The following is an 18,277-nucleotide window of genomic DNA, read 5'->3' as shown; positions in this document are numbered from 1 at the left end:
TTTCTTAGTTCCTTTTTAACAAAGAGAAGAATTAGTATATATTACATATTTAAAAGGAAATGAATTATAACTAATTCATCATATTTGAACCCAGGGTCATAAGTAGAAAAGTCACAAATCAATATGCACTAAGATTCTAATTATATATTGTTCAGAATTATATAAATGAAGATACAAATGCTATAATTATTAGTTACTTGTCTTATTACTCTAACAGTGGTAAATGTAAATTTTTAGTAATTGTTTCATTGAGATTAGGGAAAAAGATGGTACTGGGTAGGGAATACAGACTCTTCAATACTTTGGTAATTGAGTCTTCTCCTTAAGTTGCTTGATGGGTCTTTTGACGTTTGCAGCATCGCAATCATACTATACTTGGTACACATTTTATAAACTTAATTGATTCTATATTTACTAAAACAGTATGAAGATTACATTCTTTAGCTTTTTTATCATTTTAGTTAACAATGCTTATTTGTGTGTGGTCCAGTTGTGTGGTCTCAGAACTGGCAAGTATGATTTAGTGAGGCATCGTGCGAGCAGAGGATGGGCCCCAGAGGCAGTTTTGGGTGCTGTGTTAAATCTCACGTGCCACGCTCCTCTAGTCAGCTCATCTTCTTGGTGGGAAATTGTTTCTTTTTTGACAGATGTTGATGCTAAAGTTCAGAAAGGTTACGTAGTGAATCTGAGGTCACATGGCTGGTAAGAAATGGGCCCTGTTCTTGGACCTTGGTTTGTTGCACTCTTTGGTACTATTCTTATGAGTTGTGGGACAGAGAATAGAATTTTTGAGCACAGATTTTTTTTTTTTAACACAAATCACTTTCATCTTCTATATGTGGTATGGAAATGAGTTTTATAAATCACCTGTCCAATCAGATTTGGTGGTTTATTGATAATTCCGTACATTTAAAACATCATTTTTTTTTTCTTTTTTTGAGACAGGGTTTCTCTGTGTAGCTCTAGCTTTTCTGGAACTCGATCTGTAGAGCAGAATAGCCTTTTCTGCCTCCTGAGTGCTGGGTTAAATGTGTGTACCACCATTGCCCAGTGAAACTGCACTTTTTGCCTCAAATAACTGAAAAGGACAAAAATGAACTGTATATAATCTCATTGTTGCAGGCAAAAATAATTTGCTTCAAAATTTGAAAGCATCTGCTTGCAGCCCCAACTGACCCCAGTGTTTTCATTTTCTTTATAGCTTGATTCATCCAGACTCCTCAAATAGTGCTCTTTCAACAAGACTTGTCTCTGTTCAAGAGGATGCGGGGAAGTCTCCTGCTCGAAACAGGTAAACACCTAATAGAAGCTACTCAGATTTGTGTTTATGTCCATAGAAATGAGAACAGACAAACAGGTGAGATGATGTCCTTCCTCTGTTTGGTTGTTTCTTTTTCAGCTATTCCTTGATGATTGCAGATATTGGGACCTTTTCGTGTCTTCTGGTTTAGTGAGGCATGTAGGCATTCTGTGAAAATGTGTACCAGGGAAACAGGTGGCAGATGCTCAAGGGGACCACACCTGGTAGGAGTATGAGAGGTCCTGTGGGCTGTAGTAGACTGTCTCAGGATGGATGAATGGTCTCAGATGAGGAGCTGTTGAAAGTAAAACAACAACAACAAAAAATTTCAATTGCTTTGTAAAATTGAAAATTGTAAAAGTCTTTTAAGGATATGGAAATAAATGTCCGTATATTTTCCATTAAGATATACTTATATTTTGTCTGTTTATTTTGATACATTTTATATAGTACTTTTAAACCATTCAAGAGTAATGCTATCGTTTTTTAGTTTTTTCGGTAAATAAGTTCAGAAAATGTTTTATGTTTGAGACAGGATCTTGCTGGCCTTGGACTCACTGTGTTCCCAGACTGGCTTCTAACTTACAGTCCTAGCTCAACTCATTGAGTGCTGGAATTGTAGGCAAGCACTGCTTACACCAGCTGAGAATTCTTTGTTTTTTTAGTAGCAGTTTTGGCTTCATAGCAAAATTAATCAGAAACTTGGAATCATACAGCATATATGGTATGCTTTCAGTTCTTTCATTCTTTCAGTTAGTAATGTGCACTTAAGTTTCCTCTATCTCTTCATGACTTATTGCATATTTTTCTTTGTTGCTAAGCAATATTCTAGTTTCTAGATGTACCATAATTTACCTTCACCTTCTGAAAGTCATCTGGGTAAATTCCATGTTTTGGTAGTTATATAGAAGACTGTGAACATCTGTGCAATTTTTTTTTTTTTTAAGTGAGACTTGTTTCATTACGTTGCTCTGTCTGTCCCGGAACTCACAGGGAGCTACCTGTTCATACCTTCTGGGTGCTGAGATTACAGGTGCACACCACCATACTCAGCCCTGTGTCCTTTTGTTGTTATGTGTGGATGTAGTTTTAAGTTCATTTGAGTAAATACCAGAAAGCATGATTGTGGGATCATATAGAAAGGACATGTTTAGTTTTGCAGGGATTCCGAACTTTCTAGAACCTACATTGCTGTTTTTCATTCCCAGGAGAGTTCCTCTTCTACCACACCATGTCCAGCAATGCTGTTGCCAGTGTTTTGTAATAAAGTTGCCTTTTCCTGATAAGAATTGAACATTTTTTTTATTTGCTTATTTACCTTGCGTGTGTCTTCTTTGTAAAAGGAGTCCATTTTGTGGTTACATTGCTAATTTTTTTCACTGTTGAGTTGCCTTCTAGTTTAGTATAATGGCCGAAAGGATGTGAGAAAGTGAGGCATATAGGACGGTGGTGCCGCACACCTTTAATCCCAGCACTCTGGAGGCAGAGGCTGGTGGATCTCTGAGTTTAAGGACAACCAAGGCTACACAGAGAAACTCTGTCTCAAACAAAACAAAACAAAACAAATCTTTATTAAATGTATCATTTGCAAGTACTCTTTAGCTGGTCTTTTCATGTTTTGACATTGTTTACGGAGCATAAGTATTTTAATTGGAGTGTGCCTTTGGTGTTATATCTAAGTAGCTATTACTATATTCATCGCATCTAGGTTTTCTCCTGTGTTATATCTTCTAGGTGTTTTGTAGTCTTGCATTTTATGTTTTGATTTGTGATCCATTTTGAATTATTTTTTTGTGGCGGGCATAACTTTGTTTATGTTTCTTTTTGTGTATGTTGATCCATTTGATCCAGTATCATTTATTGAAAAATCTTTGCTCTTTTTTTGCCTTTGCTTCTTTATCAGAGGTCATTTGTATTTGGAGGGTCTCGAACTCTGTTGTGCTTTATTGACATGTTTGTTTCTTTGTTTACCCATGCTTTATGATCCTGATAGATGTAGCTGTATAGTAAGTCTTGAATTCAGGTAGTGTCAGTTCTCTAACTTTTGTTTGTCTTCTTTATCTAACAGTGTGTTCACGGTTTGCTGGTTTCTATTGTTTTGTTGTCCTTACAGTCTTTAGAGTCAGTATCTGCAATATAATTCACTCTGCTTTTGATCAAGATTGTGCTGGCTCTGAATGTGATTTAGAGAACTCTTTTTTAAAAAAAGATTTATTTATTTTTATTTTATGTATATGCATGTTTTGCCTACATATATGTTTGTGTACCACATTCATGCAGTGCCCATGGAGACCAGAAGGGGGTGTCAGATCCTCCGGAACAGTCATGTGGGTGCTGAGTGATGGCTGCTAGAAACACCCTGGATTCATTGTATATTTGATTTTGAATTAATTTTTGGTTGTTGTATATTCAGAAAATTTTCATGTTTGCCAGATTTTTCAGGATCCCACGATTTAATTATTTGGTCCCTTATGAGATCATGACAAATTAAGGAAAGTGGGCGCTACCCCAGGCCACTTATTACATTTGACTGTCGTTTCTTCCGGTCTGCTCTACTATGCAGTAATTCCTTTATTTTCCTGATAATCAATTTGTAAAGAGACAGGCAGTTATCTAGTAGGATGTCCATTCATTTGTGCTTGTCATATGCTTCTTGGATTGGATTTATGGTATAATTTTTACCCTTCCTTCCTTCTTGAAAGGAATACTGTAAAGTTTTGTGTAGTTTTCATTTTGTCCTACAAGAATGGGTATAGTTCTGTTTGTGTCATTGGTTGCACTGACTTAGGTTTTTGCTAAGATTATGTCTTAAGTTACCAGTTTTCCCTTTGTCATTTAGAAGAGATATGTGGGAGATGCTTTGAGGTTGCATTGGTTCAGTCAGTAGTCAGCTTTCTGACTATTGCTCTAAGGCTATATAATATTTTTTCCTAACTAAATCAGTCCTTCTTTATTATTAGGTGACATTCTAGCCTATGAAAACTTCCTCTTGTTGGAAAGTTAAAAAGGGGAATTTGGAGCATGCAGTGTTCTGATTTATTTTTTAAAAGGAATCTGACTTCTGTAGTGAGTATATTGAAGGAGAAGCTGGTGCAGCAGCAGCAGCCCAGGCTGGAGAACATACTTAGAGCCGCATATAAGTGAGGTGAGGGGTGTGAGCACACTAGAAAAGGACAAGTTCTGCATGTGTTTTGGTGGTATGTGTAAATAGGACTTGCTAATAAATACAGTGTAGGCTAACCCAGAAAGGACATCAAAGATGATTAAGGGTTTTTTGACCTGAGCAGCTTAAGTGTGGCATTAGCATTTATTGAAGTGTAGGGGAGGGTGGAGACATGTAACAGTTTGATTTTAGACATGTTGAATTTGATATATCATCTAGATATCCAAGAGAGATGTCAAGTGAACACATGGATGGGTTAGATGTGAAGTACTGGCTAGAGATAGAGATCTCAGTAGGTTCGGCGGCAAACACCCCTACCAACTGAGTCACCCCACTGGCTCCTGGTTCTTGAATTTTTTTCCTAACCTGTAAAGTGAGCTAGTAATACTTACTCCATAGAATGTATAGGTTACCCCAGAAATGAGTTATGTAGTGTCAAGTGACGTTTCTTTTCATCTTTTCTGTTGAAGCTAAAGTTAGATTTTATTTTTGTTTTTGTTGTAGACGATGACTAAAATTTCAATTAAATTAAAAATACATAAAAGCTTGGTGTTATGATATTCTATTTATAAGTCATATGATATGTGCATAGAAGCAAAGTTAAAGATATATGAGAATACTTACAGAACAAGAGAAAACACATTTCCTGTAACTTTTTTTTTTTTACTGAAGAAATAGGTGTGTGTGTTGGTTTTTTGAGAGACAGGATTTCCCCGAGTAGCACTCTCTGTCCTGGAACTCTCTTTGTAAACCAAGCTGGTCTCAAACTCAGTGATCTTCCTGCCTCTGCCTCCCAAGTGCTGGGGTTAAAACCATGTGCCACCACCACCTGGCCTGTATAATATTATTTGAGCACAGTATTTTAAATACAGGCCTACTAATGAGAAGGAAAATAATTTGTTCTTGAGGCTGATGTAATTAGTATTCCTATTATCAGATTCATTGCAAGATGTTCAACTCTAAAACTGATTCTTGTAATTTCTGGGTGATAGAAAAACAAGGGCAGGCTGGATTTGGCCTGCATGCCATTAACCCAGAGACGCAGGTTATTGTATGTAGTTGTTATTTCTTATTTTTCTCAGTTATAAAAATTAATTTCCAGTATTTTTTACAAGCAGAGTTTGTGTTCTTCCTTTGAAACACTAATAGACAAACTATATAATTGTTTTCCTATAGTATTTAAAACTGTTCAAATTTTTTTGTTCAAACAATTGTTTCTGGTGTCCTTCCCTGCTTTTCTCTAGTGGTAGTCTACCCTCATAACTACGAATATCGTTCCTCTAGCAATAGCTCCTAAACATGTGAGTATGAATTTCACTTAACTCCCTTCACAGGTGAATTTACAATTGTGATTGTACTTTTTGTTTTTATTTCCAGATCAGCCAGCATTACTAATCTGTCACTGGATCGATCCGGTTCTCCTATGGTTCCTTCATATGAGACATCTGTCAGTCCCCAGGCTAACCGAACCTATGTTAGAACAGAGACTACTGAGGATGAACGCAAAATTCTTCTGGTACCAGTCCAGCATCTAACCTGTTGCTAGTTTTGAGCATAAAAAATGATGACTTTTTATTCCCATAAAGAAATACATACATAAGTGTCAGCTGGGCTTGATATGCATGCCTGTAAGTCCTGTACTGGGAAGGAGGAGGCAGGAGAATCATGCGTTTGAGGCTCGCTTGGGATAAGTGGGGTGTTGCTCTAAAAAAATAAAGTTTACGAATTAGACAGGGAATGAATTAGCTTAACCTTTAATTTACTAGCATCACCTGAGAAACTGGGTAAATACTCTTTCATACTCATTGTATTACTGTTTTCTTTCCCCCTTTTATCTAATACAAGAATTGAAGTTAGATTGTAGTTTGCTTAAACTTTGGAACATCATTCTTACATACATGGAAAACTCTGAGAAACTTTAATTTCAACTGTTTATATGACATAGTAATTGGTTCTTTTTTCAGTTTATGTATATGTAAAACATTTGTCAAATTCTAAGAACAATTCAAAGAAATGAAAAATAAGTCTTTTGTCTTAAAGAGGTTAATTCAAAAGATAGAAATGAGATCGGTGGGAATATTTTTACTAGTGAAAGAAGTAATATCTTATTTTATAATTTTATTTTGTTTGAGACATGACCTCTCTGTGTTGCCTAAGTTTTCTCTATGTAGATGAGAGTGTCCTTGAATTCACAGAGATCTGCCTGCTTCTGCCTCCCAGATACTGGGATTAAAAGGTGCATACCACTGTGCCCAGCTTTGAAATACTACTTTAATAATAAAAATGTATCAAATGTATAACACAGGTATATATTATAGAGAAATAAAATAGGAAGATCGTTAGCAGTTGAGGGAGTTAGGAAGTCTTCAAGGGCTTGAACTGGATTTCAAAGGCTGAAATTACTTTTGTTAGGCAGAATGTGAATCTTACTTAAGGATATTACAAAGGTGTAGATTTAGGATCAAAGCATTTTCCATGGATGATAGAATTTGTTTGTTGAGTTTAAGTTGGAATCAGTGACTAGTTAGATGAAGGTTATTTTGATTTATCATTGGGAACCAATAAATTCAGTCTGTCTGTTTACCATTTTAGAAGTGATAGGACCTGAGAGAATGCAGCCAACAAATGACCGTGTTCTGACATCTCCCTCTTTTTAATTTTTTATTAGTAGATAGCCAGAATGGTTTTGATTTGAGATGTTGTAGCTAAATCTAGCATTCTGTGTAATACTCTGCCACCAATATAGGGATCCCAACTATGTCCAGTACTATTGGTTACATTATTATATTGATCAGAAAAATCGAGAGAATAGCTTGAAAAGAGACCCATATGATTAGTAGTTCTGGACCTTTGTAGAATTTAAGTCCATATTTGCCTTTTAATAGGAACACAAATGTTATGATGTTGTATGCAAATAGGAAGTGATTTAAATCCTAAAGAAAAATTAAACTCGGTTCTGTCTTTAGATGAATGGAGGAGTTTATGATGGTCCTAAGGTCCAAGCATAGACACGGAGCCATTAGTAAAGATAACAGGAGCTGGATCCATTAACTCTACCTGAGTTGAGGCAAAGGAGGATAAGAAACCTAAGTGTTCAGAGGCACTCTCTGAAGATGCACAGGTCAAAGCAATAGATACAGCAAATTTCCAGCTAAAGGGCAAAAGGAGATACTGACCATATCATCAGAGGTCCTGTCTGCCCTTGTGGGGTCAAATAAGGCCCTGTGCACCAAGGGAAAAGAAAACACACAGAGTCCTGTTTCACCTGACAAGCTCTCTCTGCATATTGCTTCCCAACTGACTGTTTAATCCTAGTACAGAGACAGAGCAGGCGGATCTCTGTGAGTTCAAGGCCAGCCTGGTCTACAGAGCTAGTTCCAGGACAGGCTCCAAAGCTACAGAGAAACCCTGTCTTGAAAACAAACAAACATAAAAACAAAAAACCAACCCAAAAAACCTGAGTGTTAAGGGTAATATAACAAGGATCAAATCCATAAATCCATGTAATTGCTGACATTGGGTTCTCCCCTGATTTGTTAATTGAGAGCAAGAGGAGTAAGGCAAGCAGTTGGTACTTTATGGCTCTTATGGTGTGAATAAATCCATTCCAAAGGTTTATCCTCTTGGGCTAAGTGGGGAAAGTAAGTAAGCTTAGAGGAGACGAAAGATGTACATGATACACGAATGCGCCTTTTAATCTAGATTCAAAGTGCTGTAGGTCTTTTCTTAAAATCATATGCAAGGACTGTCCATGCCATCTTTCCTTCTAGAGAAGGCTTCTGTGGTTTCTGCCCCTTTATTCACACTCACCTCCTTCTGTGAGTATCCCTGCTTTCTTATCTCATTGCCCATTTCAGTCCCTGTTCACCTCTCTAACTGGTGGTGGGACTTGGGAGAATGGAGCTGATAAAATGAGGCAGGTTAAAGTCTCATGCAATTGCCAATTTTATTCGGAGCATCAGACGAATTTATATTCTGAGGGTAAGAGGAGTCACATGAGATATGTACACTCAGAGCAAGCCACACGTGGAGATCAAGTCTCATGTGGCAAAAACATGTTTTCCTGTAGAGGCATATAAGTAAATAGCAGTAGCCAGTTATGATGAGTAATCCGAATTAAACTCCTATACCTGGGAGGAGCATAAAAACACATTCCAGGAACAATTCTGTGTTTTAAAGAAACTAAGGTCACAAGACTCTTGCCTTGTTTTCTTGGAGTTTTCCCATAAGCACTCGGAATTCTCACACCTCTCCATATTTTGAACCTTGTTCCAACATCTGTCCTTACGTGTTTACGTTTGAACTTGGAGTTCATGAACTTCTTTGAAAGTTTTCTTGAGTAGGAAGCTATTTAACAAAGACTTCTTTAGAAACATTTACTGGTCAGTTGAGAATAATGGGGGACATCTAGACTCCGTGGAGTGGAAGCTACTCTAACTAGGTAATTGACTGTCGTCTTTGTCTACCTTGATTTGTCTCCATAGAATGTATTGTGTGCTTAACTGAGAGACAAGTAATATGTGCCATTGACTGAAAAAGAAGGAACATTGGAAATATTTTGTTTTGAAAAGAAAAAAAAAAACCCGAATGAGTCGAATTGAAGCTGTTTCCATGCATGTTAGTGAGGGACTCCACACTGAGATCCTTCTGAGATCGCAGCCATAGGAGCCTCTGAACAGGTACCCAGAACCCTTTCAGGGCTAGCTAACTGCTTCTCATGTGATTGCAGGACAGTGTCCAGTTAAAAGATCTGTGGAAGAAAATCTGCCATCACAGCAGCGGGATGGAATTTCAGGATCACCGCTACTGGCTGAGAACACATCCCAACTGCATTGTCGGAAAGGAGTTAGTCAACTGGCTAATCAGAAATGGACACATTGCTACAAGGTATTATAATTTTAAGATGTTTTGAAATTATTCATTAGTTTATTGCTTATTAATGACGAGGATGTATATTTGAATATGTAAGGGTATCTTTTGCGAGTTATGATGATGTTTTATGGATTTGATGGTTTGAGGAACAAGCTCTTTAACTTCCTTCATCTGATGAAAATGTTTGCAAGAACCTGATTGGGGTCACAATTTACTATACTTAAAAACAAGGACTTGCAGCTGGTGAGATGAATCAGTGGGTGAAGGCACTTGTTCCTAAGCCGGAAGACCTGTGTTGGACTAACCAAATCCTCATGCTACAAGAGGAGGACTAATACGGTGAAAAGCCCCATGGGAAAAACTGGGTGCAACAATGTACACCTGTAACCCAGCTCGGGGGCAGAGGCCAGAGGTTCAGCTGGTGAGCTGGTCTAATTGTAATTGACGAACTCCAATTATCTATAGTGAGATACCCGTCTCAAAAGATAGGTGGGCATCAATTGAGGAAGACACTTCCTGTTGATTCAGCTGCTCGCTTCACCACGTGAGCACCCGTGTGCACACAAACACACAGGACCTGAAACAAGCAGTAACTCTTCAGATGGAGCCCTAGCGAAGCTGGATAGGAGACTGTGGCTAGAGTCTAAGGTCAAAGGGTTTCCTTGTCACTCTTCTGTAATCCAGACATTGAGTCCGTAACTCATTTCTGGAGGGACCTAGTCTGTCTCAGAGATCACATATAAAACATATGACAGACAGGATCTGCTGTTTTTTGTGTTAGCTACTTTTCTGTTGCTGTGATATTATACTATGTCCAAGGAAATTTATAGAAGAAAGAATTTATTTTGGCTTAAGGTTACAGAGGGTTAAAGTACATAATGATGGGTATCTTAGTTAGAATTTCTGCTGCTATGGTCAAACACCTTACATATATGTAACGACAATTAACTATAAAAAAAGAGGTCATGAATTTGAAAGAGAGCAGGGAGGGTGTGTGGGAGGGCTTGGAGGAGGAAAGGGGAGGGAGAAATGATGTAATTATAATCTCAGAATAAAAAAGAAAATTGAAAACAAAACACAACACAACAGCATGACCAAAGGCTCCTGAGGAAGAAAGGGTTTGTTTCAGCTTACAACATTCCGGTCACACTCCATCACTGAGGGAAGTCAGCACAGGAATTCAAGCAAGGGTGTAGAGGCAGGAACTGGAGCAGAAGCCTTGGAGGAATGCTGCTTACTGGCTTGCTCTCTCAGGCTTGCTCAGCCTCCTGCCAAGCGGTGGGAGCACCTGCAGTGTGTTGGGCCTTTCCCTGTCAGTTATTAATCAAGAAAATCCTCCAGAGGTTTGACCACAGGCCATTCTAGTGGGGGCATTTTCCCAAGTAAAGAAAAACAAAAATAAACAGAAAACAAAACAAAAACCCTAAACAGAACAGCAGCAGTAGCATTCCAGCAGGCAGCAGGCATGGCGAGAAGAACAGGGTCTTAGAGCTCATATCTTGAACCACAGTAGAAGGGCAGGAGGTTTGCACCCTGAAAGTTGGCCTCCATTTACATAATTCCTCCAACAAAGCTTCATCTTTTAAATCCCCCCAAGCACTACCATCAACTAGGAAACACATCTAACATATGGGAACTGTCTCAGTCACTGTTCTGTTGCTGTGAAGAGACACCATGACTGTGGCAACTCTTCTTATAAAGGAAAACATTTAATTAAGTTTACAGTTTCTGAGATTTAGTCCACTACCATGGCAAGAAGTGTGGCATGCAGGCAGATGTGGTGCAGCAGAAGGAGTTGAGTTCTACATCTTGATCTGCAGGCAGCTGGAGGAGACTGTGTCCCACACGGGGTGTAGCTTGAGCATCTGAGACCTCAAAGCCCACCCCCACAGTGACACACTTTCTCCAAAGGCCATACCTCCTAATAGTGCCACTTCTATGTGCCAAGCTTTCAAATACATGAGTCTGTGGGGGCCATTCCTATGCAAACCACTACACCTTTCAAGTCTCTTAGTGTTTGATACTTGCTCAGATGAGTCTCCTCTCATGAGAAGGGATAAGAAAGAAATAGCAATAAGCAGGGAACCTCTGGGTCATAATTTGGTTGTAAGTCTTTTTACTTTTGTGTCTTTAGTCAAACTTTTCAATCTCTTTGAAATTTGGACCCCTTAGTTTCAATGTAGGGAAATGATTTAGTATTGTAAGTAAGCTGTGGGTATTGAACAAAATAATGTTGGCTGAGTGCTTTATAAATTTGTGAAATGTCATATACTGTAATGTGTTGTTTCCATTTCATTCATGTATTTCATATCTCTTGAATATTTGTGTTTTTTTTTTTTTTATCAGAACAGGAAGTTGTTTGAGTATTGGAACCATGCCATTCTCAGTGTTTTTACTTTGTTGAGTGTGAATGCCTCATGTACCCAGTGCATGCTTACTGAAATTCAGATAAGCTTGGTTTTAGGTCTACTTACCAGTAGTTTCTCCTTCGCTATAGTGCCTAGTAGAGTTTGTTTTCAGTAGTTCTTTCTTATCCCTATTTATCTAAAGACCATTTGATAGTTTCTCTTAGATTAGAAATAAAAATTTAAAAAAAGAAGTGTTTTATTATGTGCCTGACATACATTACTCTGTATGACTTTGTAAAATTTCAGTTTTCTTGGTCTTGATTTAGGGCACAAGCGATAGCAATTGGACAAGCGATGGTTGATGGACGTTGGCTGGACTGTGTCAGTCATCATGACCAGCTTTTCAGGGACGAGTATGCTCTGTATAGACCGTTGCAGGTAATTGGTAGGGATACTGCTGATAAGAATGTAGTAGCTCGTTTGGAAATTCTGTTTTCGTTAGTAGGACTAAAAAGTGGGTGAATGGCCTAAAGACTGTTTCTAAACCTCTCAGACTCAGTGCGGGGGACGTGCTCCTCCACTGAGTGACCTCCCTCCAGGATCAGGTCTGTAGGGTGCTGTGTCTTTGCTCACACTGGGCTGCTGGTACTTATTTTACTTGCCATTTAATTTTAATGCTTTTCATTTTTACTTTCTTCATCTTGAGGACTAAGAGGGAGATTTTAGAACTAAGAGTGGAAATCAAAGTGACTTGAAAATTTGATATTAGCTATTGAGATAGATTTTGACTCTGTATACAAGTCATACACTAACGATTTAAGGCTAAAATTTATTTTATAAGAATGAAAATTATTTATAGATAATTATGTTTGTTTGTTTTGTTTTGTTTTTTTGAGACAGGATTTCTCTGTGTATCCCTGGCTTTCTGGAACTCACTATAGACCAGGCTGGCCTTGAACTTAGAAATCTACTTGCTTCCACCACCTGGCTATAGATAAATTTTTTAGAAAAGATGTGATTCTTTAAATTTTGGTTTGCTGGGGGCTGGAGAGATGGCTCAGTGGTTAAGAGCATTGCCTGCTCTTCCAAAGGTCCTGAGTTCAATTCCCGGCAACCACATGGTGGCTCACAACCATCTGTAAAGAGGTCTGGTGCCCTCTTCCGGCCTGCAGGCATACATACAGAAAGAATATTGTAAACATAATAAATAAATAAATAAATAAAATTAAATTTTGGTTTGCGTAAAAGAATACACACACACACGCACGCACATGCATATATTCATATGGTGAAACTGTGAGCAGCTTGTGAACGAAGATTTATAAACTGAAATTGGAAGCCCCATAATTAGAAATGACCAGTAGCCTCATAGAGTGGTGTGCTATAATTTGTTAGAATCGGATTGTTTTCTAGGCGGTTAGAGTTGCCAGGGTTAGACTACATTTTATGCTATCTTCACCCAGCACTAAAGGATGAAGTGAGACCTTGCCACCTACATATCAAAGAAATGTTTATTTGTAAAATGCTACATTTGCTTTGCAGCAGTGAAAATTATAATTTTAAGAGTATGATTATCGGGCTGGAGAGACGGCTTAGAGGTTAAGAGCACCTGCTGCTCTTCCAGAGGTCCTGAGTTCAATTCCCAGCAACACATGATGGCTCACGACCATCTATCATGAGAGCTGGTGCCCTCTTCTGGCCTGTACATGCTAGCAGAACACTGTATGCATAATGAACAAACAAATAGTGTGGTTATCAATACGATACTACTGCTTTGTACCTCCTTCTTGTTACTTAGCTGCTTTTATGTGAATGTCTTGGGTTGGTAGGGTTATAGAAGTGTGGGCCACGACTTCTCTCTCATGTACTGATGCTGTCACTCAGGCTCAGTCGCTCCGTCTGCTTTGCTCTTTCAGAGTACCGAGTTTTCTGAAACACCTTCTCCAGACAGCGACTCAGTGAACTCTGTGGAAGGACACTCTGAACCATCCTGGTTTAAAGACATAAAATTTGATGATAGTGACACAGAACAGATTGCTGAAGAAGGCGACGATAATTTGGCTAGTAAGTTTGGCTTTCGAATGTTGTAGTGTTTATGGCTTATTGCTGTGCTGGAATGGTGAAATGATTGTCTTGTGTATGATTTATGGTTCCCACTTGATGTCAGCATGTGATAGTAGTGATCCTTGCTTAGATACAGTATTTTCTGAAGGCAGCTTGTAGGTCAACTGACATTTCTGGATGTTGCCATGGCCTCTAGTTTGCAGCAGCTTAAAATAAACTCTTGAGCTAATATTGCAGCAGGCAGCTTTCTTATCTCTCCACTGTGGTATCGACTCTCTCTCTGCAGAACCTCCAGTATATTTTCTCTTTAAAACCTCTTTTAAAAATTCGTTTTAAATTTAACATGCTTAAATTTATTAAGTCTACCCAGAAGAACGTGAAAATACTGTATCCATTTTGGTATTGCACATTGGGCTTGTGTATTAAAATTTTTTTCCTTTCATCCAATGCCCTGATAAAACCCATTTTTACTCCCCTCTCCCTGTATTCCTTTCCCCCTCCCAACACTAAAAGATTCTGCCAGCCCTAGCAAGCGCACCTCAGTCAGCAGTTTCCAGTCCACAGTGGACAGTGACTCAGCCGCCTCTATCAGCCTGAACGTGGAGCTGGACAACGTCAACTTCCATATCAAGAAGCCCTCCAAGTACCCACATGTGCCCCCTCACCCTGCTGACCAAAAAGGTAGGAGGCAGTCACCACCTGGATGGGCCCTAGGGTCTCATTACAGCCTGTCCTCTGCCTTCCTCTGTCCCAAAAGGCTGACGGGCTCTGGAGTGGGTTTTGTTCTGATCCCCCTCACCCCGTACTCCTCCCCACACCTTTTTTTGTTGATTCTTTTTATTTCTTATTTTCTCCCTTTGCACTACCATGCCCAGTTTAAAGCATATAGTCTTTAAAAGGAACTGTATCTGACTGTTCTTCCCATAATGTGCAACTTCCAAGGTGGAAATTCTTTGCATTTATAACATGGACGTTCTGCTCTATTCTTTTGTCTTTTCCTCATTTAACATCACAAATCCTCTTTGCCTGTGCTGTTCTGCTTGAGTGTAGATGGGGGAAATCATTCATTTATGTTCATTACATTTATTTTAAAATGTCTTCTCTAGTAAGAAATGAATTCTTTTGTAATTAATTCTTTAGCTGTCTTATTTGATTTTTTAGTTTGTGAACTCGAAAATACTAATGACCACATTAAAAAAAATCCAAAAAACAAAAACATGATGTAAAAGGAAAGATACAGCGAACCTTTTCTAATATGTAACATAGCAGCATGAATTGATTGCTCCTTTTTAAAAATGTAGGATGAGATATATATTATTAGATACAATTAGAAACTAAGTTCAGGTATAAACCTAATGAAGCTAATGCACCATTTTTTTCAAAGAAAATAAAATAAGTAATTATGGGAGTTCATTTAATAATAATCATCATCAAAACATCTTTATTATAAATATGCTTAATTCCATGGTTTTATGCAGTGTTTGAATTTTAAACATTTAACTCTGTAAAACTGAATTGCTTATGAAATGGTTGCCTGATTCTTTGTACTCTTTACTTTGAACCTAAAAATAATAAAAATTTAATAGAACCTAAAAGTTTATTTCATAATTTGAAATATTTACATCCCCCAACAAATTTCTCATAATTGTCAACTATTATCAAGATGTGATAAAATGTTAATTAAGATAGTGATAATAAAAGGTGCTTCTTATTTAAAGAATAAGGCACAGAGAGAGAGAGAGACAGAGAGAGACAGAGAGACAGAGAGAGAGAGAGAGAGGAGATTTGACCATAGGTGAGCTTTTGGGTGAGTGTGAAGGGCATTGTGGAGATCTGACCCTTGTCAGACTGTACTGTATGCCACAGTTCCATGAGATTAGGTTTTTGATAGGGATGGGGTCAGCAGAAGACTGTCGCGACAGGACATCTGCCCTCTGAACATGCATGCTAGCTGAGTGTAAAGTACACTTGCTGTTTGCTGGTGGTTTTACCCCTTGTAATGTTAAGGATGTCCTGAAAAGTTTGAAAAAGTAGTCTTTGATCATAGAATTCCTAATGGCAGAGGGTGGACTGCTAAGCCGGCACACATACACTTTAGGAAGGAAACCTAACTCAGAATGTTGGGTGAGGAATGGAACTGGAGACTTCAAAAATGACATTTTTGCCAACCTCAGTATAACTCCCTGGAGAATAAAAAGAGAGATACTTGCAATTGAAAGCTCATGATTCTTCTTGGAAACTGTCTTGCTTTAAATCTTTAAAAAAACTTTTTAAAGATGTGAGCGGTAGCTGTCACGTGATGATAAGTCTGAAAGAAGGTTACATACTTGTTAAGAAAAATAGCAGGAGGCTAGAGAGGTGATGGGCCAGTGGTTAAGAGCGCTGGCTGCTCTTCTAAAGGACCTGGGTTCAATTCCCAGCACCCACATGGCAGCTCACAGCTGGTCCATGACTCCAGTTCCGAGGAATCTGACACTCTCTCACAGACATATGTGAAGGCAAAATACCCAATACATATAAAATTTAAAAAAAATAAGAAAAATGACAAAGATCTTTATGATAACTAGTATAACACGAGAAACATGTTAAGAGTATTCTCTTGAGTTAAGGATATAACTCTGGTATAGTGATTACCTAACAGGCTATGGAGTCTGAAATAGCTTTATAATAATCTGTTGCTTGGTTAAAATGCTAAAATGATCATTGTCTATTAGATGCTAGTAGGCAGAGGATGTCCTAAGTTACCCTATAGGGCTTTGCTTCCCATAGTCATGATTGCCCAACACTTATTAGTGTAGATTAATAGTATAAAATAATAGGTTTCATTATGACTTTTTTCATATATTCATAAATCTGTTCACATTTGTATTTGGGAGTTATATGGTATAAAGTGATGTAATGACGTTTGTGTTTAAAGAACAATGAGTCAATAAAACCAGTTCACATCTGGCATCTCAGGAACTAACTTCTTTTTTATGACAAGAACCTTCAAATTTTACTTTCTTAGGAATTTTGAAATATCTACTACACATTACCATATTGCATCAATCATGCTATAAAGTAGATCTCAGTTCCTTTTCATAACTGAAACTTCCTACCCTAGACCAGTACTTCCCTGTTCTCCCTATTCCCTGGCCACTGGCGCCTACTATTCTACCTACTGTGAGCTTTATTTTTGTATGGAAACATGCAAAGCATAGTGTGTTTGGTACATGTTGGAGTCAGCAGTGCTACTACTAATACTGACGTCTAGTTGTGTAGCTTGCTTGAATGATTGTGTACAATATTGAAATGATACCAGCAGGAAGAAGATCCTCCTAGGTTTTGTTATAGGACTTGCCATGTCTATAGTCAGTTTGCTTAGCACTTTGTGTATGGGGGTTGTGTGGGACATATGTTTATATGAAATCTTGTGTATGTGTGTGTATGGAGGAGGCCAAAGGTCAACATTGGCTATCTTACTCAGTATTGTTCTTTACCTTATTTTTTGAGACAGGTGAATCTGGAACTTGCTGATTTTGTTAGACTGCCTGGTTGACAAGCCCCAGGATCCTCCTGTTTCTATTTCCTCACTGCAGGATTACAGGCGTGTGCTGCTACATCCAGACTTCTTTACACGAGTGCTTGGAATCTAGACTCAGGTTCTCATGCTTGTGTGACGAGCACGTTGCAGGCTGAGTCATCCCCTCAGTTTCTGTTCGATACTTTATAAACATTTCCATTTCCATTTTTATGTATATTGTTGTTTTGCCTGCGTGTATGTATGTGTACCATGTGTGGGCCTGGTGCCTGTAGAAGCTAGAAGAGGCCAGTAGATTTGCGGTACCTAGATTTGTGGATGGTTGTGAACCACCATGTGGGTGCTGGGAATTGTACCCAGGTTCTTTGGAAGAGCAGCTAGTGCTCTAACCACTGAACCAGCTCTTCAGCCCCTGTTCAGTAGTTTTTTATAAGTGTGTGTAGTAACTGTCTAGAATAATGCATTTCATTGTGCTATTTTCATATATGCATAGAACATACTTTGTATATTCTAAAATTTGTTCTAAGAAAGTATTGACCAAGGGCCAATGGAGAAATAAAGGCTTAATGTCATTGTCCCTAAGGTATCTGAAAGAAAAGATGGGAATTTTGTATGTAAAATAGTCAAGTTCAATAGTTAGGGGTAGTGAGATTCTGCCACTTGGCTTTGGAGGTGTTCACGTTGAATCTGGATGTCCACCTGTCAGGATTATGGAGGACAGATGCTAACATCTGGTTAGAGATTAGCTGGATTTAATGTCCTTCCGATTTTCTTTTAGCTCCAAATCTGTGAGATGAAAATCTGGCCTTAGAACTTATGAGAGTGTTCCTTTAGCTCACTCAGCAAGACTATTAGAAAAGAGGGTTTACCACTAGAAAGAGGATAGTTTTTAGGTGGATCTGATTGGTTGTTTACAACCCTGATAGTCTTCGTTTGTGATGTGAGGACTTAAGAGTCTCTACCTGTTCTTGCCCTCACAATTCCCTCTCACTAGCCTTTCTTGTACTAAT

At 38.3% G+C, this 18,277-nt stretch overlaps 1 protein-coding gene across 6 annotated transcripts in view; it reads left to right on the top strand.

Moving 5' to 3' along the window:
• The window catches only part of Pikfyve (phosphoinositide kinase, FYVE-type zinc finger containing), an 85,423-nt gene that overhangs the window by 15,646 nt on the left and 51,500 nt on the right, over positions 1-18,277 (top strand). For 4 of the 6 annotated variants that reach the window (XM_050154207.1, XM_050154210.1, XM_050154209.1 and 1 more), the window contains 6 exons: positions 1,202-1,291; positions 5,841-5,979; positions 9,193-9,350; positions 12,010-12,121; positions 13,600-13,747; positions 14,261-14,428. In XM_050154207.1, the coding sequence (XP_050010164.1) occupies positions 1,202-1,291; positions 5,841-5,979; positions 9,193-9,350; positions 12,010-12,121; positions 13,600-13,747; positions 14,261-14,428 (815 nt within the window). The remainder of the gene's footprint in view (positions 1-1,201; positions 1,292-5,840; positions 5,980-9,192; positions 9,351-12,009; positions 12,122-13,599; positions 13,748-14,260; positions 14,429-18,277) is intronic. The other 2 variants (XM_050154213.1, XM_050154214.1) reach the window with 1 other exon arrangement.

The sequence above is a fragment of the Alexandromys fortis genome, unplaced genomic scaffold, assembly GCF_014885135.2.
Source record: "Alexandromys fortis isolate MF-2015 unplaced genomic scaffold, M_Fortis_MF-2015_v1.1 scaffold_40, whole genome shotgun sequence".
NCBI lineage: Eukaryota > Metazoa > Chordata > Mammalia > Rodentia > Cricetidae > Alexandromys > Alexandromys fortis.
Note: the sequence above shows the minus strand (reverse complement) of the source record. Positions and strands in the feature narration are given on the sequence as shown.